The 24,890-nt window shown below is 38.1% G+C and overlaps 1 protein-coding gene across 3 annotated transcripts in view; it reads right to left on the bottom strand.

The window, feature by feature from the left end:
- Positions 1 to 24,673, bottom strand: part of LOC128639809 (neurotrypsin-like) — a 114,163-nt gene extending 89,490 nt beyond the window's left edge. The window contains exons 1-2 of one of the 3 annotated variants that reach the window (XM_053691998.1): positions 24,362 to 24,673; positions 4,855 to 4,894 (exon numbers count right to left, since the gene is read on the bottom strand). In XM_053691998.1, the coding sequence (XP_053547973.1) occupies positions 4,855 to 4,894; positions 24,362 to 24,427 (106 nt within the window). In that variant the 5' untranslated portion in view covers positions 24,428 to 24,673. The remainder of the gene's footprint in view (positions 1 to 4,854; positions 4,895 to 24,361) is intronic. The other 2 variants (XM_053691999.1, XM_053692000.1) reach the window with 2 other exon arrangements.
- Between the last annotated feature and the right edge of the window lie 217 nt (positions 24,674 to 24,890).

Here is a 24,890-nt window from a genome sequence, read left to right on the forward strand (position 1 = left end):
TCTATTTACCATCACAAGTCATAAGAAAAAGCTTCGGCAACAGTCAGAACTGGATCTGTACCACTATAAGTGTTATATTTACACACTATGGCCAGATTACAAGTGGAGGGCTAAATTATCCTGTGCCCGCAAATGGGCAAATTTGCCCGTTTGCAGGTGTGCGGTAATTAGACAGCCATTACAAGTGGCAGTAGCAATTAGCGCTCAGAAAATTAACCAGAGTTCCGATCTCTGGTTTATTTTCTAAAAGTACCCCACAAATAGAGGGCGTTATAGATTTTTATTATAATTTTTTTTAGCTTTTTTATATATAAAAAACAACTGCACAATGCAGTTTTTGGGGTCTAAAGTTGGTGGGAGTGGGTGTTGAAAAGTGCCTTTACATTGTGGTCTGTGATGGCATCAGAACGAGGCTCCCATAGGAGCCTACGGAAGCGTTCTCTCATGAGCGCAATGATTCCTAGCAATGCGAGCTGGCATTCGCATTGCACTTTAGCCGTAATACCAATGCACATTATCTCAGTGGAGAGCTAATATCGATTATTTTGTGCTCCACTCGTAATCTAGTCCTATACAATTTATTTAACATTGTATTAGAAACTCCAAGAAAAAATTTGTTATGCCATATTATTTGTGTGTCATGTTTATGTTGTGTTTGAATTACAAAGCCCTACACTCATGAACAATGATCACTGTTTTGAAGAAAATAATCAATCAGGTGATCAGAATCAAATTAGACTTTTTTGACAATTAGCTATTCTCATTGGTTGTTTCTTGTAGATTGTACCAGATTGTTCCTAATCTTCAAAGTTGATGATAGAGCCACAAGTGAGTAATGTTGTGTGTCTGCATCCGATACTTGTTTTAAATGCCATGTTATTATATTAATTGGTTGTGATCTGTCAAGTCATTTCTCATGTGAGACCTTGGACAGCTGCCTATTTGGTCTCTGATGTTGGGTTGAGTTTCATGTCCCTTCAAGTCAGGATAATAGCTGTTAACATGGTGTAAAATTATACTTACATCAAATAACTATGTGGTCACAATATGGAAAACTAGGTGGAAAGGACTAGAGGAGAAGCCTTTACATATAAACGTTCAAATTTAGACAATAAATATTTTTAGGAAGTACGTATCAGCCAATGAGCATTAGTAGGAAGTGCCTATTAGCTAATGAGCATCAGTAGGAAGTACCTATCAGCCAATGAGCATTAGTAGGAAGTACCTATCAGCCAATGAGCATTAGTATGAAGTACCTATCAGCCAATGAGCATTAGTAGGAAGTACCTATCAGCATATGAACATTAGTAAGAAGTACCTATCAGCCAATGAGCATTAGTAGGAAGTACCTATCAGCCAATGAGCATTAGTAGGAAGTACCTATTAGCTAATGAGCATCAGTAGGAAGTACCTTTCAGCTAATGAGCATTAGTAAGAAGTACCTATCAGCTAATGAGCATTAGTACGAAGAAGTACCTATCAGCTAATGAGCATCAGTAGGAAGTACCTATTAGCTAATGAGCATCAGTAGGAAGTACCTATCAGCTAATGAGCATTAGTAAGAAGTACCCATCAGCTAATGAGCATTAGTAAGAAGTACCTATTAGCTAATGAGCATCAGTAAGAAGTACCTATCAGCTAATGAGCATCAGTAGGAAGTATCTATCAGCCAATGAGCATTAGTAGGAAGTACCTATTAGCTAATGAGCATCAGTAAGAAGTACCTATCAGCTAATGAGCATTAGTAGGAAGTACCTATTAGCTAATGAGCATTAGTAGGAAGTACCTATCAGCTAATGAGCATCAGTAGGAATAGGAAGTACCTATCAGCTAATGAGCATTAGTAAGAAGTACCCATCAGCTAATGAGCATCAGTAGGAAGTATCTATCAGCCAATGAGCATTAGTAGGAAGTACCTATTAGCTAATGAGCATCAGTAGGAAGTATCTATCAGCCAATGAGCATTAGTAGTAAGTACCTATTAGCTAATGAGCATCAGTAGGAAGTACCTATCAGCTAATAAGCATTAGTAGGAAGTACCTATCAGCCAATGAGCATTAGTAGGAAGTACCTATTAGCTAATGAGCATCAGTAAGAAGTACCAATCAGCTATTGAGCATTAGTAGGAAGTGCCTATAAACTAATGAATATTAGTAGGAAGTATCTATCAACTAATGAGCATTAGTAGAAAGTATCTATCAGCTAATGAGCATTAGTAGGAAGAATCTATCAGCTATTGAGCATTAGTAGGAAGTGCCTATAAACTAATGAGCATTATTAGGAAGTATCTATCAGCTAATGAACATTAGTATGAAGTATCTATCAACTAATGAGCATTAATAGGAAGTACCCGTCAGCTATTGAGAATTAGTAGGAAGTATCTATCAGCTAATGAGCAATAGAAGGAAATACCTATCAGCTAATGAACATTAGTAGGAAATACCTATCAGCTAATGAACATTAGTAGGAAATACCTATCAGCTAATTAGCATTTGTAGGAAGTATCTATCAGTATATGTGGCCAGAAGTATGTGGACCCCTAAAAAATATTGAATTCAGGTGTTTTAGCCACACACATAGCCATGAAATTTCCATAAGCAAACTTTAGCAGTACAATGGGTCATACTGTAGAACTCAGTGGCTTTAATTGTGGCACTGCCATAGGATGGCACCTTTGCCACAACTCAATTTGTGAAATTTCTGCACCGGTCAGCTTGTGAAGTTGAAATGTCTAGGAACAACAATAGCCCAGCCATGAAATGGTAGATGACAAAAACTCGTAGAACGGGACTACATAGTGGTGAAGCAGATGGAGCGTAAAAATCTCCTATTATCTATCGCACCACTCAATACAGAGTTCAACACTGCCTCTAGAAGCAACAAGAACTGTGCGTCAGTGTCAGGGTTTCACCCTGATTTCAATAGTTATTTGCTGCTTTTTAACTTGGCTTCCATTTTAGACTTACCTGTCTTTTCTCCTTGCCTGTAGCAAAGTGTGTAACGCTGCTCACTACTTCCAAGCTCCATCTTATGGCCAAACATCATCAGAGAGAGACAGGTTGCAGTCCCAGAATGATGATGTAATTACTCCCTATTTAACTGCTTCAGTCCTGTTTTCCATTGCCCTTGCATTGTCAGTTCCTGTGTTCCTGATTATGTGTATAACCTGGCTTGTTTGACATTCCTTCTGGATCCTGATTCCTGGCTAGTTCTTGACCCCGGCTCATCCGACTACTCACTTTGGTTCCTGACCCAGCTCATCTGACTATCTGCTCTGGCTTTGACTCCTGACTTGTCACTTGGCGTTTGAACGCGTTATTATTTTTTGTTATTTTTTAATAAAGGTGTGATTAATTTAGCATTTTACCCCTCTGTCTGGTTCCTGGTACCCTGACAGTCAGGAGCTTCATGAAATGAGTTTCCATGCCCACGCAGCTGTACACATGCTCAATTCCAAGCGTTAGATGGAGTGGTGTAAAGCACGCCGCCACTGTTCTCTGGAGCAGGGGTTTCGTGTTCTCTGGAGGGATCAGTCACACTTTACTATCTGGAAGAATCTGGGTGTTGCAGATGTCAGGAAAATGCTACCTACCGGAAACCATAGTGCCTACTATAAAGTTTGGTGGAAGACGGATAAGGGTCTGGGGCTGTTTAAGGGTTTGGACATTGTGGTTGACAGTAAAAAAATAGATATTTTACTTCAACAGTATAACAATATAACACACCGCTGCTTCATAAACCTCCACCAAACTGGAGCTGGTGGTTGAAAATCACACCGGATTGATTCAAACCAATGTGATTAACAAACCCTACTCACATGCAATTGGTTGCGAGAGGTCAGGGGGCGGCATTGCACGAGTGTTCCATCGTGTAATGATAACTATGGGGAACAAATTTGTCCCACAATTTGCTATAAGATGCAAACAGGTGCACATGTGAATCCTGTACACTTGCACATTAATACATTTTGCCCATAGCAGTATTTTAACACCCCCATGACTGCCAGTCATACATAGTCAGTGTCTTATTTTACACTCCCTTGCTGCCTGTAACAAATTTAGCAATACATGCATAGTGTATCTTCTTTCTGGGCAATATCTGTAATGCCTAGAAGTATTGGAGCCTATTAAAAAATATAGCTGCCCCTTAAAAAAACTTTATTGATAGGTGTAAAGATATAAAATAATTATTAATGAAATTATTATTGCAGTAGTTTTATATACAAGAATATTTTCTCTCTTTTGGAATTCTCTGAACTGGAAAGGAATGTAATGGCTGTTTCTGACTTACATATCAGCTGGTCCTAACTAAGTGTTTGCTTTATCCTTTTTCATTGCCAGAACCTCAAATAAATTTTCGAATAGTTAAAGGGACACTAAACCCCAAAAATGTCTTTCATTATTCAGGTACAGAATACAATTTTAAACAACACTCCAATTTAATTATATTATCTAATTTGTTTCATTCTTTAGATATCCTTTGTTAAAGAAATAGCAATGCACATGGGTGAGCCAATTACACGAGGCATCTATGTGCAGCCACCCATCAACACAGCTAGTGAGCCTATCTATATATGCTTTTCAGCAAAGGATATCAAAAGAATGGGGCAAATTAGATAATAGAAGTAAATTAGAAAGCTGTTTAAAATTGCATGCTCTTTCTAAATCATGAATGAAAAAATGTGGGTTTCATGTCCCTTTAAGGAAAAAAAAAAATCTGTAACATAAATGCCAGAGCCGTTGTTCTGTCAGATTCTGCGACCCGTCGGAATGTGCGACCGCACGTTCAGATGTCAATAAAAGGTGAAGGCAGTATGGGAAACTTGCGACTGTGACTCACCTGACACGTCCTTACCTGTTAACTGCTGGTGTCTGTGCTGGGAATTTATGAGATCCTAGGAATTTACAAACAAAAATAAAAGACAGATTAGTATCTGCACAGGGCCATCACGTTTAGATCTTGTGCTGTGGGAAAATGAGCTACAATTCTAGTGTGACTGAAAGTGCACTTAAAGGGACATGATGCTAATTTGTCATATACTTATAGTACCTTAGGCTATGCATAGTATATGTCAGAAAAGATCTGCATGCATTATAAAATATTTTCAAAACGTAATTTTGTGAGCAAAACTGCATTGTTTTGGAGTCCAGAGGCGTATGAACTTAACCTGCAATATCTCTGAGGTACACATGTACTTTTCAAACAATCACTACGTAGCATGTACTACAGTCTATTTATTAAGAGCATTATCCAAAAGATGGAAAATAATTATATGTAATGATTAATAAATCAGTGTGTGTATTTTATTTTATTCCTGCAAAAAGGATTGCAGGAATTGGAATATATTACAAGAAATGAGCACAAAGCAAATGGTTAAAGTACATTTTAAAGTTGTTTTGCTTTCTTGGCAATAAACTTTTTGAGGGTATGTTTAGAGACATTTAGCTGCAATAAAGGGATTTAAACAGTTAAAGTTAGCTCTGAACTAGCAATGCACTACTGGTTTACTACTAAATCAATCACTGCCTGCAATATCACTGGCAATATAGGTGACACAATCAGAAGCTATAATGCTTGTGCCATAGATGATAAAATGTGTGCGCTAGATGCAGAGCCAGCTCAGTAGTACATTAGTATGTCAGAACTACTGATGTACTGCGCATGCGTGAGTCATTTTCCCTCCGCAACTAACCCACGTTACAATAAGCCAGCTCAGTAGTACATTAGTATGTCAGAACTACTGATGTACTGCGCATGTGTGAGTCATTTCCCCTCCGCAACTAACCCACGTTACAATAAGCCAGCTCAATAGTACATTAGTATGTCAGAACTACTGATGTACTGCGCATGTGTGAGTCATTTCCCCTCCGCAACTAACCCACGTTACAATAAGCCAGCTCAGTAGTACATTAGTATGTCAGAACTACTGATGTACTGCGCATGTGTGAGTCATTTCCCCTCCGCAACTAACCCACGTTACAATAAGCCAGCTCAGTAGTACATTAGTATGTCAGAACTACTGATGTACTGCGCATGCGTGAGTCATTTCCCCTCCGCAACTAACCCACGTTACAATAAGCCAGCTCAGTAGTACATTAGTATGTCAGAACTACTGATGTACTGCGCATGCGTGAGTCATTTCCCCTCCGCAACTAACCCACGTTACAATAAGCCAGCTCAGTAGTACATTAGTATGTCAGAACTACTGATGTACTGCGCATGCGTGAGTCATTTCCCCTCCGCAACTAACCCACGTTACAATAAGCCAGCTCAGTAGTACATTAGTATGTCAAAACTACGGATGTACTGTGCTTGCGTGAGTCATTTCCCCTCCGCAACTAACCCACGTTACAATAAGCCAGCTCAGTAGTACATTAGTATGTCAGAACTACGGATGTACTGTGCTTGCGTGAGTCATTTCCCCTCCGCAACTAACCCACGTTACAATAAGCCAGCTCAGTAGTACATTAGTATGTCAGAACTACGGATGTACTGTGCTTGCGTGTCATTTCCCCTCCGCAACTAACCCACGTTACAATAAGCCGGTCTCAATCCGACGCAGATTGATGCTTACGTCACTACAGATGTTCCGAATACACCTTTGGCTCTATTTGACACTTTTTCCCATTCATCAAACTTTTAACAGGTACGCTTGCGGCTATTCGGACGCATCGAATCTGGTTTTCCATCCGCCACCCTTGAGGCCGCGGATGCCAAAGAAATCAATGGGAGTATGAAAGCACCGAAAGCTTATGTTCGATCCTGCAAGAGAATGAAGCACACCCCATTGATTTCTATGGTAGAAAAAAAGTTATGTTTACACCTAACAACCTAACATAAACCCCTAGTCCGCCGCCCCCGACATCGCCGCCACCTACATAATGTTATTAACCCCTATTCCACCGCTCCCCGACCCCGCCGCAACCTAAATAAACTTATTAACCCCTAAACAGTCAGCCCCCCACATTGCAAAAAACTCAATTTAGCTATTAACCCCTAAACCTAACAACCCCTAACTTTAAATTAAAATTAGAACATCCCTATCTTAATATAAATTAAAACTTACCTGTAGAATTAAAAGAAACTAATTTTAAAACTATTAATTAACCTACCCTAACTATTATACTAAAATTAAATTAAACTACAAATTAAATTAAATAAATCACATATTAAAAAAACCTAATTCTACTAAAATTATTTAAGTATACAATTAAACCTTATTAAAAGTACTAGGTTACAAAAACAAACACTAAATTACTAAAAATAACAAACCAAATTATCAAAAATAAGAAACAATTACACCTAATTTAATAGCCCTATCAAAATAAACCCCCCCCCCAAAAAAAAAAAAAAAAAAAACCTTGCCTACAATAAACTACCAATGGCCCTTAAAAGGGCCTTTTGTGGGGCATTGCCCCAAAGATATAAGCTCTTTTACCTGTAAAAAAAAAAAAATACAAACACCCCCCAACAGTAAAACCCACCACCCAACCAACTCCCCCAAATAAAAAACCTAACTCTAAAAAAAACCTAAGCTACCCATTGCCCTGAAAAGGGCATTTGTATGGACATTGCCCTTAAAAGGGCATTTAGCTCTTTTACATTGCCCAGACCCTAATCTAAAAATAAAACCCACCCAAAAAACCTAACACTAACCCCCGACGATCCACTTTCAGTTCTTGAAGTCCTGCTTGATCCATCCAGCCGGCGAAGTCATCATCCAGGCGGCAAGAAGTCTTCATCCAGACGGCCTCTTCTATCTTCATCCAGCTGGATTTGAACAGCCAATAGAATTTCAGTAGCTCTCATCCTATTGGTTGATTTGAACAGCCAATAGGATTTCAGAAGCTCGGGCTGGATAAAGATAGAAGAGGCCGTCTGGATGAAGACTTTGCCGACTGGATGAAGATAGAAGAGGCCGCCTGGATGAAGACTTCTTGCCGCCTGGATGATAACTTCACCGGCTGGATGGATCCTTCAAGCGGGACTTCAAGAACTGTAAGTGGATCGTCGGGGGTTAGTGTTAGTTTTTTAAGGGTTTTTTGGGTGGGTTTTATTTTTAGATTAGGGTCTGGGCAATGTAAAAGAGCTAAATGCCCTTTTAAGGGCAATGTCCATACAAATGCCCTTTCAGGGCAATGGGTAGCTTAGGTTTTTTAGATAGGCTTTTTATTTGGGGGGTTAGGTTGTGTGGGTGGTGGGTTTTACTGTTGGGGGGTGTTTGTATTTTTTTTTTTACAGGTAAAAGAGCTGATTTCTTTGGGGCAATGCCCCGCAAAAGGCCCTTTAAGGGTCATTGGTAGTTTATTGTAGGCTAGGGTTTTTTATTTTGGGGTGGGTTTTAGATTAGGTGTAATTCTTTTTTATTTTTGATAATTTGGTTTGTTATTTTTAGTAATTTAGTGTTTGTTTTTTTTGTAACTTAGTGTTTGTTTTTGTAATTTAGTACTTTTAAATAATTTTAGTAGGGTTAGTTTTTTTTAATATGTAATTTATTTAATTTAATTGGTAGTGCGCGTTAGAACATGCTACAAAGTCAGAGTCTATGTGCAGGAGACTGATGCGATGCGATCAGCCAGGTGCCACTCCCCCCAGCCAGGCAGGGCTGAGTGCTAAAGGTGGGTGGAGAAATCTAACACAATGCCTTGAGCAATACAAGAGAGTGGGAAAGATCACTAAGAGTCAATATTGATGTTAACAGCCTTTAATAAGCTAGGTTAAATGCATGGTAAATAATTGTTATATTAAACTTGAAAAAACCTCAACTACTGCAAATGCAATGACAACATTTCAGCTAACATAACTCTGTTACATCATGTAATCCGATCACTGCCATGCTGGCTGAGTGAGAAAAATAGCATGAGAAAGGGGACAGGGGTGCCCCTGTAGCAAGTAAGTTCATGTACAGCACGGTGCTAGGGGCTATATACGGGCGAGAAACACTATTGCAGCCATACATAGAGTCAGCGTGACATGGGCGCACTGGCACACAGCGCCGCTTAACTCAATTACGTCCTGCTGTAGCCATTATAGAGTTGCTCAAACACAAACGTCTGCTGTCAAACTTGCCCACGCCTTCCGCTCTGTAAAAGGCGCCTTCCAGCCAACAGCAATATAGTGACAGGCGCCACCTTTAGCATAGAAGGACCAACATTTATTACAAACTCTACTAAGCAAAAGTTCACATGAACGCCGAGAAATACAGCTGAGCTTGTGATAAACCTTGGCTTGGGTTATTCAATAATAAATCAAGCATAAAATAGGTGTAGGCACAAATCACTTATTTAATGAATAACGCCTCTTAAATATGTTATAAATGCTTTAACTCTTAAAAAAAACGATATGGTGTGTAATTAAAGTGAGATTCATTTTACAATTTACAGAAATATTTGGGAGTTTTTTTTTTACTATTCTACATTGTAATTTTAGTTTAATCTTGTCACTGCTGAGATATGCTCCAATTGCCAATGCTCTTTCTGTGTTATCCGCACAATCACGTTTTTAAATGCAACAGATCATGATTTCTTAATGTTTAGTTTGGGGGAAAAAGTAAAACTCATCTTAAAACATGGGGAAAATACCACAAACCAAAATGCAGTGATTCTTTTGTGAAGTGTTTATAGCATACATATTAACTAATGGTCTGCCTGAGGAAAACTGTCCGTGACACTAACAGAGCTGTTCTGTGTCAGTCAAGACTGCTGCAGGAGCTGGCTGTTGCGATATCACTCTAAAGCATTTCTATCTCAGTGCTTCTGATCACAGCTTTTCCAGCACTGCTGTAACACACTGAAAAGGGCTGTGATCAGAAGCACTGACATAGAAATGCTTTAGAGGGATATCGCAACAGCCAGCTCCTGCAGCAGTCTTGACTGACACAGAACAGCTCTGTTAGTGTGTCACGGACAGTTTTCGGCAGCTGTAAGGAGGGAGATAGATCTGGGACTACCCAAACTAGTCACGACTCACTAGTGCAAAATGTAAATCCATTTTATGTTAAACAGTAACTCACTCAGGCAGGCTCATGTACATCAAAGAAGAGCTTGCTCCTAGGGCTCAGAGCCTCAGCAGCACTACTGAACTTGGCGCGTCTCTGTCGGCTCTCTCTTCCACGTCTACTATGATCATGATGAAAGAGAGAGCCGGGTGCTGATTGGCTGGGCTCTGGCAGAGGCTACCAATAGACATAGCCTCCATTGAGCTAGATGGCCTGCGCGTTAAGCACCACTGGGTGTCAGTCTTTAGCAATGCTCCTCTAGCACATCCATATTGTGCAAAGGAGGGGCAGCGGAATGGCTCACAGCCTCTCCTTTGCACAATATGGAATCTTGATGGATGGCAAATAATATTCATTGCTAACTTGCTAAGTATATTTTTTGAATGGCGGCAGAGGGCTGGGGGGTACATTAGGATACAAAAAAATATATATTATATTATAACTTAAAAATTATTATTATTATTATTTTTTTTATTATTATTATTAATAAAGTGTAATTACACACATAGGACAGGGGAGGCACTGCCTCACCTGCCTCCTATGACTGCACGTCACTGAGTCACAGGCAGTAGGTGTTCCCAGCATAGCGTGTATATAGCAGTCACAGTATACATAAACATGGCGGCCCTCAGAGACGCACACCGGTTGCTGTATCACAGTAAGTTCCAAGCTTTTCTATTTACCATATTATACAGTGTTAACCAAGCTTTCACCCTGCTCTGTGCCCGCATTATATACCCACCGGGCAGGCAGGCAGCATTCGCTCTGAGCCTGTGACTGGCATAGCGGTAGGGTTGCCACCTTTTGCCCAGAAAATTCCTGGACACTTTGCAAGTGGGCGTAGAGAGGGTGTGGATTGGGGTGTGGCTTGGGGCGTGGCTTGGGGGCGTGGCTTCTCACTGCCTCAAATTCATTATGAAATTTTATATATATATATATATAATATTATATATATAATATTATATATATATATATAATATATAATATTATATATATATAATATATAATTATATATATATAATATAATATAATATATATATAATATATATATATTATATATATATATATAATATTAGAAAGAAAAAACAAACTTGCACTCGCTGGTCTTTTTAGTGATATAATTTACTGCAAAATTGTGACGTTTCGAGGACAAAATCCCCTTCCTCAGACTTGAGGATTTTGTCCTCGAAACGTCACAATTTTGCAGTAAATTATATCACTAAAAAGACCAGCGAGTGCAAGTTTGTTTTTTCTTTCTATATGGATTTTTACTAGCACCCTGGCAGTTGTCACTAAGTGAGAGTGCACATCTCTGCTACTGTTATATATAATATTATATATATATATAATATTATATATATATATATATATATATATAATATTATATATATATATATAATATATATATATATATATATATATATATATATATATTATATAATTTATATATATATATATATATATTATATATAATTTACAAACGTTAAAATAAAAACAGGCGTCTCTTGGTTCACATTAGTTGTAGGTTACTGCGGTGAAGCTGTTCACTCCTGTCCCGCTGTGTAAGTTCTATCCTTGAACCACCCCAAGTCACGCTCCTCTCGATTTCTTACTCTTTGTAGCGGTGCTTTAACCGACTGTACTTTTTTGTGCCGTCTACGCGTTTCTTCCGTCTTCTGCAGACTTTATCAAGACTCCTTGGCAATGTGACACATTGCCAAGGAGTCTTGATAAAGTCCGCAGAAGACGGACTTGGGGTGGTTCAAGGATAGAACCAAGGAGTGAACAGCTTCACCGCAGTAACCTACAACTAATGTGAACCAAGAGACGCCTGTTTTTATTTTAACGTTTGTAAGTGCAATATGTTTAGTTGCGCATTAAGGATGTATTAAAAACTTTCACCGTGAGTCGTGCCTGCGCTCTCTCTTCTTTTGTGTTTGCAGTTTTCCCCAGTCTGATACACTCCTTAGTGTTCAGTGAATCAAGCAGCAGCGCCACACTTGCAAGGAATACAGAGGAGAATTGAACAAAGAGAAACAAAAGAAGTTTCCGGAGATTCGAGATTTATCTACCATACTCCCTGAGACATCAAGGTAACATAGATCAGTATAAGAAAAACCCGATAATATATACACATATATTCTAATGTGGGGGTTTCTATCTCACAAATTGTGGACCAATTACATGCATTAATAGCTATCATTCAGTAAAGAATATTTACTAAAAAATTGTTTAAGAGGTGTATATAGTAGACCCCCTACGAACAAGAAAAATAGGCTGAAGATAGTGGCAGTTTATATCTATATTTATTGTTTGTATAGACATCTGGGGTACAGTTAGCGCTGTTTTTTAGAATTTGTGTTGATTATATATAATATATATATATATATATATATATATATTATATTTACACATAATTAAGGCAGCCCCCACAAAAAAAAATAACCATACCAATTTGAATTTAAAAACAGCAGACACAGCCAAGTATTACTCACAGTTTCTCTGAGTCTGTGGCTGCTCTGCACTTGTTGGATTAGGAACTAGGAAGGCTACTGCACAGTCGACGGGAGGTGGTACCATGAAGGTAACAACGCCATTGTTCGGCAGGCAGAGAGACAGCCCGCCGCACAGCCACCGCACCTACACCTGCTTCAAAGCTCTCTCTGCTGCTCTCAGCTGCAGCGCTGCCTGCAGCCGGATGTGACGACTCCCTCAACCCTCTTCCCCCCTCCCACTGTCCAACTCCCACTGTCACCAATAAAAAGTTTGCAAATATACTAACTTACTACGTGCACTCTTAGTAAGTAAGTAGTACTAAGTGTGAATCCTCACATGCATCGCTCCTGTAACCCCCGGGCTAAGCGCTCCTCTGGCCAGCTAATTTTTTGTAAAGTCTGCTCACTGCTGAGCCAGGGGAGCGCTTAGCCCGGGGCATTTGAGGCTAGTTCAGGGACACAGAGCCTCAGACCGGGACTGTCCCGGTGAAACCGGGGCAGGTGGCAACCCTACATAGCGGGTCACTCGCGTCCTTGTACAGGCAAAGCGTGTGGTTTCCTGATGCTAATATATCTTCACGTCACACGTATTTTATACTACTATACTAACATTACTAGCTGATTACATTAACCAGTAGCTTACTATCTATATGCATTTGCTTGCTATATCCACTATAGTGTCAGTGCAGTATGGATTAAAAGTGCTTCTGTCAGATGCTTCTGTTGCAAGTGTATTTGAGTAGAAACGCCGATGTCACTCTGAGTGGTAATTGCACTGTCAGTGTAGCATTATTTTATTTCTCTTGTAAGGGATGTCCCCTAACTCTGCTCTTATTTTGACTCTCATACATGCTTTGTAAAAAATGCTTGCCACCAATCAGCAAGCACTATCCAGGGTGCTGAACCTAAAATGGGCCAACTCCGTAGCTTATATTCCTGCTTTTTAAAATAAAGATAGCAAGAGAGCAAAAAAAAATTGATAATAGGAGTAAATTAGAAAGTTGCTTAATATTGCATGTTCTATCGGAATCATTAACCCCTTAACGAACAAGGACGTACGCCAAACATCCTAAAAAAAAATACAGTTAATGACCGAGGACGTATGGCGTATGTCCTTGGTGTGGAAAGCAGCTGGAAGCAATCCTGATCGCTTCCAGTCGCTTTCCGGTTATTGCAGTGATGCGTCGATATCGCAGCATCCTGCAATATCCCCCCTTGGCCATCCGATGCAGAGAGAGACACTCTGTGGCCCTCTCTGCACCAGACATCGATGGCCGGTATCGTTGGTGGGTGGGAGCTTACGTGGGAGGCGGGTGGGCGGCCATCGATGGGCCATATGACGTTGAGGGGGGCGGGATCGTGGGCGGGATGGATGCGGGTGGGAACGGCTACACTACAGAAAACTATTGAAAATAAAAGTTGGGTAAAAGTAAAAAATTTTACAAATCGAAGTGATCTGGGAGGTGGAGGGGGGTTGTTCTTTGGGGGGAAGCTACACTACAGTAAAAAAAAGAAAAAATAATAAAAAGGCATTTTTTTTTGCAGTAACAGCTGCCAGTACCCAAGATGGCTCCCAGTAAGGTAGAGGGGGAGGGTTAGAGAGCTGTTTGGGGGGATCAAGGAGGTTGGGGGCTAAGGGGGGAATCCTACACATTAGCATATGTAAATATGCTAAAAAAATATACATTTTTAAAAAAAATACCTTTTATTTTAGTACTGGCAGACTTTCTGCCAGTACTTAAGATGGCGGGGACAATTGTGGGGTGGGGGAGGGAAGAGCACTGTTTGGGAGGGATCAGGGGGTCTGATGTGTCAGGTGGGAGGCTGATCTCTACACTAAAGCTAAAATTAACCCTGCAAGCTCCCTACAAGCTACCTAATTAACCCCTTTACTGCTGACATAATACACGTGTGATGCACAGCGGCATTTCGTGGCCTTCTAATTACCAAAAAGCAACGCTAAAGCCATATATATGTCTGCTATTTCTGAACAAAGGGGATCCCAGAGAAGCATTTACAATCATTTGTGCCATAATTGCACAAGCTGTTTGTAAATAATTTCAGTGAGAAAACTAAAGTTTGTGAAAAAGTGAACAATTTTTATTTTATTTGATCGCATTTGGCGGGGAATGGTGGCATGAAATATACCAAAATGGGCATAGATCAATACTTTGGGTTGTCTACTACACTACACTAAAGTTAAACTTAACCCTACAAGCTCCCTAATTAACCCCTTCACTGCTGGGCATAATACACGTGTTGTGCGCAGTGGCATTTTGTGGCCTTCTAATTACCAAAAAGCAATGCCAAAGCCATATATGTCTGCTCTTTATGAACAAAGGGGATCCCAGAGAAGCTTTTACAACCATTTGTGCCATAATTGCATAAGCTGTTTGTAAATAATTTCAGTGAGAAACCTAAAATTGTGAAAAAGTGAACGATTTTTTTTTATTTGATCGCATTTGGCGGTGAAATGGTGGCATGAAATATACCAAGATGGGCCTAGATCAATTCTTGGGGTTGTCTACTACACTAAACTAAAGTTAAAATTAACCCTAGAAGCTCCCTACATGCTCCCTAATTTTTTTTTAAAATCTTTTTATTCAAAGCTAATTAAATTACAACAGAGCGTAAATAATGTCATATGAGCATGAGCTCCCAAAACAATCATTATAAACAAAATTAAATTTACATTTTATCTGTTGATAGTACAACAAAATATCTGCATGTACATATATACCTTATCAATTTTAAATCTAAACAGGATCTTATTTAAAAATACAAAATCATAATTCAAACTCAATTTCTATGGGAAAAGAGGTAAAACGAAACGAAAAAAAAAAAAGGGGCCCCTCAAGGTTAAACTTAATTAAACCAACCAATCTCTCCTCTTAGGATGGCACCCTGTACATATAGTGAATTATAAAAGGGCTTATAGATTTGTTTTTGCGTACCAGCTGGTAAAGAGGTAATAAAACATTCCCATTTTTTAAAGAAATTCATAACATCATTTTCTGAATTAATTACGTAGTCAAATTGCTCGACTATCATTTTTGCCTCTAATTTGCTTAGAAACTGAGAAAAATTCGGGCCTCTACTGGATTTCCAAGAACTAAAGATTATATTTCTAGCACACAGGATCACAAAATTAATAAATCTACTGTTATCTAGCCTGTTATTGCCCTCTTTTAGAAAGAGGACCTCACCTAGTTGTAATTTAATATTTTGTTGAACCGTCTTAGATAACCAGAAGGAAACCCTGTACCAAAATTGCCTGACCTTCGGACATCTCCATACACAATGTATTAGATCTGCAAGGTGAAAACTACATCTTGGACAATTTATAAATGTATACGAGCCCCACATGGCCATCCTACTAGGTGTTATGTAAGCATGGTTAATAAATTTAATATGGGACTCGCGCCAAGATAAGAGGAGAGTAGCCTTCCATGCTCTTGCTATACTTTTTTTGAATCATATCATTATTAACTCCACTTAAGTCCCGAGACCATTTCAATACTAAACTATTTATATAATCCTCTCCTTCCTTTTTCATTAACAATCTGTACCAAGGGGATATAGAATATATACCTGCTTTAAATAGGCAAAGAAGCGGATCAAATGAGTCCCAACTAAAATCGCCAGCAGTTATTTTAACCGTGTTAGTAAAATGTCTCAACTGCAAATATGCAAAAAAATCTTTATTCCCTATATTAAATTCCTGCTGTATCATCCTGAATGTTTTAATACATTTAAGAGGGAAGTCTCAGAACTGATAGACATATTCTAGGCCTTCACTTTTCCATTTTGCAAATACCCTAGAATTGATAGCTTCTGGGAATTCCGGGTTACCTATTATAGGTAAATATTTAGAGGATCTAAAGTTTATTCCTAAAAATTTACATATTTTTTGCCAGGCCGCGATTGGATTCTTGAAAGTAATCATTCCCTTTATCACAGGTGGTAAATTTTTCATTTCTAGATGCGGAATAACTTTAAGTCCTATTGGTTTCAGCAGATTTTGCTCAATATCTTTTAGCTGAAAATGTCCCACTTCTAACCAATCTGCCACCACTTTGATCATACAGACCCAATTATACCTTGATAAATTCGGTAAACTCAGCCCAGCATACTCTTTTGACTGCATTAATTTCATAAGTGATATTTTTGCTTTACCTTTACCCCAGAGAAACATGCGTAATGTTTTATGGAAATTAGTTATATGCTTAGCTTTTATGAACAGAGGTAGGTTTTGTAAAAGATACAACAATCTAGGAAAAATTATCATCTTAATAATATTTATTTTCCCTGCCAGGGAAAGTGGTAAATTAGACCAATTCCTTAGATCCTCCTTAATTTTTTGAAATAATAAATCGTAGTTAATTTCGTACCATTTCTCTGGAGATAGGCTAATATTAATCCCTAAATACCTGATGTGACTTTTGACTTCTTTGAAAGGAGTAGAAACCATGGGACCTCTATTCTTAGTGATCCATAAAATTTCTGACTTCTGCTTATTTATCCTGTACCCGGAAAAAGAACTAAAAATTTGAAATACATCAAGCAATATGGGAACATATTTTTTAAGGTCACTAACAAAAATCAGCAAGTCATCTGCATAGAGCGCAATCTTGAGTTCTTTAGAACCCAGATCTATTCCTCGAATATTGTTCCGTAATACAGTGGCTAGTGGCTCTATAACTAAGTTGAACAATAAAGGTGAGAGTGGGCACCCCTGTCTTGTTCCCTTATGAAGAGGGAAATTCATAGTAAGATCACTATTAATTATGAGAGCTGTTACTGGGTTATTATATAAGTCATGAATGTATGCGCAAAAGGGACCAGTAAAACCAAATCTACCCAGGACTTCAAACAGGTGATTCCAATGTACTGAGTTGAACGCTTTTTCAGCGTCGACTGTTATAATTGCTCTAAAGGAAGTTCTCCCACTCATAAAACCTGTCTGGTCAGTGTGGATCAACCCATGTAAGATAGTTTTTAACCTGTTTGCTAATATGCCTGCCAGGATCTTATAGTCTACATTCAATAAGGCTATAGGTCTATACGAGTTCATATTCTCTGGATCTTTATCCTTTTTTAAAATTAGCGTAATAAGAGAAGAAGTAAAGTTTTTTGGCATTTCTGTGCCATTAATATAAAAATCATTGAAAACTCTTTGCATATGTGGTGTAATCTCATCTATCAAAATCGTATAATATTCCGAAGGCAGCTGGTCTGGGCCTGGGGCTTTATTCAATGCTATAGCTTTTATGGACTTCTGAATTTCATCTAATGATATAGGTCCATTAAGTACCGCTAAGTCATTAATAGACACTTGTGGTAAAATACATTTTCATGCTCCCTAATTAACCCCTCCACTGCAGGGCATAATACACATGTGGTGCGCAGTGGTATTTAGTGGCCTTCTAATTACCAAAAAAAAATGCCAAAGCCATATATGTCTGCTATTTATGAACAAAGGGGATCCCAGAGAAGCATTTACAACCATTTGTACTACAATTGCACAAGTTGTTTGCAAATAATTTCAGTGAGAAACCTAAAGTTTGTGAAAAAAATTGTGAAAAAGTGAACAATTTTTTTTATTTGATCTCATTTGGCGGTGAAATGGTGGCATGAAATATACCAAAATGGGCCTAGATCAATACTTTGGGATGTCTTCTAAAAAAAAATATATACATGTCAATGGATATTCAGGGATTCCTGAAAGATATCAGTGTCTCAATGTAACTAGCGCTAATTTTGAAAAAAAGTGGTTTGGAAATAGCAAAGTGCTACTTGTACTTATTGCTCTATAACTTGCAAAAAAAAGCAAAGAACATGTAAGCATTGGGTATTTCTAAATTCAGGACAAAATTTAGAAACTATTTAGCATGGGTGTTTTTTTTGGTGGTTGTAGATGTGTAACAGATTTTGGGGGTCAAAGTTAGAAAAAGTGTGTTTTTTTCCATTTTTTCCTCATATTTTATAAATTTTTTTATAGTAAATTATAAGATATGATGAAAATAATGGTATCTTGAGAAAGTCCATTTAATGGCGAGAAAAACAGTATATAATATGTGTGGGTACAGTAAATGAGTAAGAGGAAAATTACAGCTAAACACAAACACCGCAAAAATGTTAAAATAGCCTTGGTCCCAAACGGACAGAAAATGGAAAAGTGCTGTGGTCATTAAAGGGTTAAAGAAAACATTTCGGTTTAGTATCCCTTTTAAAGGGACATTAAATCCATTTCATGCACCTCCCTCTAGTTATGGGGGCCACTATTTAGGAATCTAGGTTACACAGCAGGTATCTGAAGGAGAGTTACTGCACATGAGCAAACACACATCAGCACTGGAATGTAGTGAAAGTAAAGACACCAATGAGGGAGACTGGGAATAACCTCAGTACTATGCTTGTAAAATGTATTTACGGCCATATTACGAGTGGAGCCCTAAGGTTTGCGCGCAAGCCATAAGGGGTTTATTGTGAGTGTTTGCGCTTGTCAGTTAACAGTGGGTTAAAATAAATGTGAATGCGTGAATGATTTACGCTAGAATAATTACCGCGTCCTCATAGTTCTGGTTAACTGTTTTGTGAAACAAAAAAGTTGCACAAAACACATAAAAAGGACATTACAAAGCACACTTACACTCATAATAAAACCATTGTGAGTACTTATTTCCTCCATTGACTTCTATAGGGGAAGTTCAGCGTTTTGCACTTATCGGATTAACGTGCAAGCGAAAACTGTTTATTTTTAACTCCTAATACAAGCACAATATAACAAGCGCAAAAAGCCGAACTTCTAGTGCAGTTAACACTTGAGTGGGAGCGTTAATTAGTGCTCCACTTGTAATCTGACCCTTAATGTTTAGTGCCCCTTTATCAAGTGTATTGAAGGGGGGAATTAATGATCCTATGTTTACTTCCATCTTATAAATGTGCAAGCAGTTTTAGAATTTACAATATGCTGAAAGTACACTGCAAAATGTTTATTTAGTAAAAGCTACAAAGAACAAACAATTTGTATTATTATTTTTTTTTAAGAATAAAAGTGTTTAAGAAGTAAGTTGCTGGTCTTTTTAACCCTTTAGCTACAAGATAGAACAGGAACTGAATGTTATAATTGCACTGAAACTTTTTTTTTACAGTTATGAGGTACTCTGAGGAAGTGCAGGATCCTGTTTGAAAAGCAACATTTTGAATTGTTTAAATAAAATACAAATTTGCTAGTATCTTTTTTAACTCATTGTGATGATGATGATGTGTAGTTTGGTTTCTTAGCCAAGGGATAAATCCTTACTGTTCTCTTGTTTCCACCTTTCAAGCATTATTTATAGATCAAAATTTTTCATAAGTACGGGACAAGGGTGAAATTATCATTGTGCATTTTATGCTTAAACAATTATTTTACCATTTATTAAAAAAGGGTTATATACATAGCCAAAGTTGTGCACTTGTGTCACTCCATATGAGGGCACAGCCAATGAGCAAATAAGAGGTAGGCATACATGCATATGCTTCAATCATTGGATGTATTCTCACCCAGATCAGACTGTGAGTGGTCCAGGAATACCAAGTTTGATTAGATTTTTAACTCATATAAAATAGCTAAATAAATAGTGATGAAGAGAATCTGTTTAAAAAGAATATTATTTGTACACTTTACTGTACCTAAACATTTAGGGGAGGCTGGTGGTGTTAATAATGTGTGTTTCTATAAGTCTCTTTAGTGGCCATCTTTCTAATATAAAGGAAAAGCTGCGTCTTTATCATGTATTAACTGAAGCCATCTCTGTAATTCTGTGGCTATAAAACCCAGTCACCACATTTTCAAATGAACAAGAGAATAAGTAGCATCTGATTAGATGTAATGAATAACATCAGATTTAAATGAGTTTAATAACAGGCAAATAAAACAAAACACTTCAAATCCCAAAATGGAAATTAAAGGGGGAAAAAAGAAATGGTTCTAAGTACAATAATGGTTGCCTAGCACTGGGTACCAGATGTAAGGTCAGAGGTCAGCACAGGGTAACCCTCCTACCCTTTCTTAAGGTTGTCCCTTTTCACAGATACCATGATGCACAATAAACTGTTGCTTCACATTCATAGAAATGGCCACAAATCAGCAGTCCAGCTACACTTTTGTTTGAAAAGTCCTGCAAAACTAATTATCGTGATTAATTCTGTAAATTGAAGCAACACCTCCTGTGACACATTTACAACCTTAAGAGATAAAAATATAAAAATATGAATGTGTGTGGGTGTATTTCAATTTTGAATAAAAGCGTTTTTGAAATATACTTCCATTAGCAAAAATGCTTCTAGTAGAATTTATTACTGTTTTTAAGATGCATACGCACATATGCTGTGGCCTGTGAGGGCCCGTGCACCAGATTTCAAACACCACCCCTTCTCAAACTAACACAAACTAAGTTTTCACTGACACAATAAACACCACCACCGGTTCTCTGAGCTTAAATACTGATGCACAGCCCTCACAGCATATGTGCATATGCCAATGAAAACCAGTAATAACTTTTACTTGAAGTATTTTTGCTCATGGAAATTTACTGCAGAATTGCTTATATTTAAACTTGCAATGCACTCAAGCACATTTACATTTTGACATTATTATTCCTTTAAGTTAAATCTAAGGCAAAAACAAAACGTTCTGGTTGGTAAGATTATTCTAGCTAAGCATCAGTTCCCCTCTCATAGACTTATCACAGTCTATACTTTGGGGCGCGGAACACTAAACAGGCTGGAAAAGATAGGTGATGCGAGTCGCAATAAATCATCTCACTTTAACCCCTCCTTAGCCTATCAATGATTCTTTAATCTGCCCTATTAAAGCTTGTACTCCGGACACAGCCTTTGAGTCAATAAGAAGCAGCATACGCACGTATCCACTATTCATAAGCAGTGCCCTGCTCAGGAACAGCAATATGAAATCAGGACTTTAGCTATGTGTTTAGCAGGTGTGTTCTGCAGGGGTTAAAAACACAGTTTACAAGGGACACTAAAATAACTAATTGTATTTTTGTCCTTTCAAAATTAGCATGTCCCTTTTAAATGTAGCAGACTCTTTATAATAAACAAACTCTCAACTGCCTATACCCCTAAAACCTATAGTCCAAACAGATGAAATATTTTCTGAGTGCCAACACTTATTCCAGCTGGGAGAAGAGTGCATTGTGATAGGAGTCTATAGTTTTTATTTATAGATTTATCTGTATGCATTTTGCATACTTGCAATATTTTACTGCAGCAATTTGCTTTAATCCACACAAGGTCATTTAGGTTTACTTTTCTGTACCAAGCTGCAATATGTTATGTCTGATTTCCAGCTGTTTTGGGATGGCTTGTGCCAGAAGTATCTTCATGTTATGGGTTCTTTACTTATAAACATTCCCTGTAGGTCATTGAGAGGGAGACAAGGAATCTGGGCTCAATATATGTTTATAGTTAAAACATCAAATGGCGGTCAGAGTTGGTGTTTGAACATCAATATATTTTATGCATATTTACATAGTATATCAGTAACTAATCACAGCTTTAGTGATGATCTACATTCAAAATAAATGCCTTCAATGCATTTAAAACAGTGCAGGGTGCAGGCTTTTGCTGTCTGGAAACAGTCCAGGAATAAACCAATTGAAAACCCTGATGAGGGAGTGGAATAACTATAGTTTTAAAAATAAATAATGAATGTATATTGCATCGAATGTATATAGCAATATTAATAAAAGTAAATTAGTTATTGGTACTTACGTTTTGTGCTTACATTATTTTTAAAGGGAAAACAATAACTGAATTAGAGGAGAAAGTGAAAGGAAGTGTAAAACAGTGTTCTACTCTTTAAAAATATATATATTAAAAGATATTCCAGTTAAAGCTTTTATATACATAGATACAGTTTGTTTTGAAATCTAACACATTTGCAGCTTTGAACTCTGCTTTCCAAACAATCACGTGTCCTTGGGGGCAGAAGGAGCTTAGCAGACAGGAAGAGTCTCTAGAACATTTATTTTATAATATTGCTATTTGTTACACTATTGCTGGTGTTAGCTGCTGTTTTATTGTAGTTTTAAACTTAAGGGGGGAAAATACCCAAGTGGGATCTGATCATTATCTCCAGCCTTATACATTTTGTAGAGGGAATATGATATGCAGCTTACCACACTTCTGTTTGAATACAATTGTGCCCTGCTAGTTGCCATTGGGTACAAAGGGAGTAATATATACCCCACTGACACAGAGCTGGGGCTAATGATGGTCAGTGTCTTGCATACGTTTTCAGTATATATTATATTGCACTTGGATCATGAGCAGATGACTAATGTGGAACATCATTTGGCTAACAAATAGTGCTTGATATTTCAGCATCAGATGACAAGTTAGTGAACAACAGGCTTCTGTCAGTTATTCATAAAAACATTCTGCACAACCCAGTCATTCTTTGCTTTTTATCACTGGGAGGCTGTTTCCCGTACCCACTAATCTGTACAGTGGTAAAATGTTTACTGGATATTCATAAATCCACCCTCTGACTGGAAACTGATCTTGTGTTCTAGTGTTTTGTATTCATGAAATGTGCTTCATAACAAAATCCCGTACATAGGATGCCACCTTATCCCTATCTGCCCCTAAGTTACACATGTTCATTGCTAAGTGATGCAATAGACCTCTTGGGCAGCCAGGGGATTAAGAAAATGAAGTCATTTTATATATGCACAGTCTATACTAGTAATCAAGCAATGCATTGCAAAATACCTGCTTACAAAACAAACAATATGAAAAACATAACACTGTGATTTTGCTGGTACAAAATTAATTTGGGCCACTTAACCCTTGAAACATCTTATGAGTATTGTTTATGGCATTTCCAGTAAGGGACATTTATAACGGAATCCCTACTGTGATCAAGCAATCACCATGTAAATGTTACAGGGTCAAGATTCTGAATCCTGTATAACTTACTGCAGGCCCTGCTGACAGTGGAAAATATACACTTATTAGAGATAAATTACAGGAACAGCAGGGAAAACATCTATTTAAAGTACAGTACAAAGTTTATTTCCTACACATAATTCAACATGTTATGGGGAATTCTATTTGAATGTAATGTCCTTACTCAACATAAAGGGTATCAAACGCCTTGGTGTGATAATGAGTAACTTTGTTATGATTACAAACTCCTTTTCTTCATTTTATTCAATGACCTTTGAACTTATTTAGAACAGCTCTGCACATAGTAATAATTTAACAGCCACATATGCAGAAAAAAATCTTCAGATAATCTTAAGAGACCAGCACCAAACCTTCAACAATGTCATTGGCAGAGAATTTACAGATGCAGATTCCAGGGATAATTTATCCCCTGCCCTACCCAGCTTCACATTCATGGTGACAGCTCCCAGGGCAGACATGTGGGCAATCTGGGCACATGTTAACCCTTTCACTTGCAGCTACTGTCTAAATCATAGCACCTCACTACGACTTTGGTTTAATAGAACAATTTCTGCTGTTTTTCCAGTGGTAATATCCCCTGCACAATATTTCTCTATATCTGCAATGCTGCTCTCCAGCCTTCACACCACTGTTACTATCTATCTAAAGCACATCATTATGTACTCAACACTAAAATGAAAGATTAACAGAGAAAAACTGAATGAGTGCACTTATGTTTAGTGAGAGACTCAGGGATAACAGAAGAGTAAAAACATAACTTACCCACTGGCAGCACAAAGTCTATCACACTGAAGTTATTACACAACAAGTGACCTATTAACTCACTGGCTGCTGTGCAATGTATTGCAGTTCTCTCTGACAGACAATGGGTTAAATTATTAATACTTACCTGGATATCACCAGAGCACAGACCCAGGTAAATGGCCAACACACCATATATACCCACAGCTCTCATTATCTCCCAGAAAGAGGGTACAGCTCCCTTTGCCTGATGCTGCCCTATGCCAGGGTGAGCTGCCGGCTTCTCATTGAAGCACTGGTCTCTGCAGGGTGGGCTGTGGCAGGACCAGCTGTTCTTTGTGACTGCTTTAGAAGACAGAATACAACATGCTGATATTATTGGTCCAATCGGAGATTCCCAATCATCATTCAGACCATGAGAAAGCAATAGACAAGTGCAGGCTAGCTACAGCCTCTGAGACTGCTCTCACCTCCTCCCACTCAGATTCTATGGGTATTTTACTCAATCACCTCCTACCTTGTGTCTTTCAGTCTGTAATCCCAGCCCAGGATCCCCACCCTCTTTTTTCTATAGGAGTCTTGAGATTAGTATAGTATTTTACCTCTGTTCAGGTGACCTATGCACACTCAGATTTTCCCCCTTTACTCTGCATGTTTTATTATTATGTTTGATATGC

The sequence above is a fragment of the Bombina bombina genome, chromosome 9 (genome assembly GCF_027579735.1).
Source record: "Bombina bombina isolate aBomBom1 chromosome 9, aBomBom1.pri, whole genome shotgun sequence".
NCBI classification, from domain to species: domain Eukaryota; kingdom Metazoa; phylum Chordata; class Amphibia; order Anura; family Bombinatoridae; genus Bombina; species Bombina bombina.